Source organism: Rhinopithecus bieti, unplaced genomic scaffold (genome assembly GCF_001698545.2).
Source record: "Rhinopithecus bieti isolate Rb0 unplaced genomic scaffold, ASM169854v2 scaffold_71123, whole genome shotgun sequence".
Lineage (NCBI taxonomy): Eukaryota > Metazoa > Chordata > Mammalia > Primates > Cercopithecidae > Rhinopithecus > Rhinopithecus bieti.
Genome location: NW_016900792.1, coordinates 1 through 306, shown reverse-complemented (window position 1 = coordinate 306; position 306 = coordinate 1). Strand labels below are relative to the sequence as shown.

Here is a 306-nt window from a genome sequence, read left to right as displayed (position 1 = left end):
GGAACAACTGAAGGCTTTACCACACTGTTTACATTCATAGGGTTTCTCTCCAGTGTGAGTCCTTTCATGCATTCGAAAGGAACTGGAACAACTGAAGGCTTTACCACACTGTTTACATTCATAGGGTTTCTCTCCAGTGTGAATTCTTTCATGCATTCGAAAGGAACTGGAACAACTGAAGGCTTTTCCACACTGTTTACATTCATAGGGTTTCTCTCCAGTGTGAGTTCTTTCATGTATTCGAAAGGAACTGGAACAACTGAAGGCTTTTCCACACTGTTTACATTCATAGGGTTTCTCTCCAGT

The 306-nt window shown here is 41.5% G+C and overlaps 1 protein-coding gene across 1 annotated transcript; it reads right to left on the bottom strand.

Moving 5' to 3' along the window:
* Nucleotides 1–20: 20 nt before the first annotated feature.
* Nucleotides 21–303, bottom strand: LOC108526046 (zinc finger protein 709-like; the record flags this gene model as incomplete). Its single annotated transcript, XM_017866746.1, has 1 exon — nt 21–303. A coding segment is annotated over one exon (283 nt), but the record flags the coding sequence as incomplete, so codon positions are not given.
* Nucleotides 304–306: the final 3 nt, after the last annotated feature.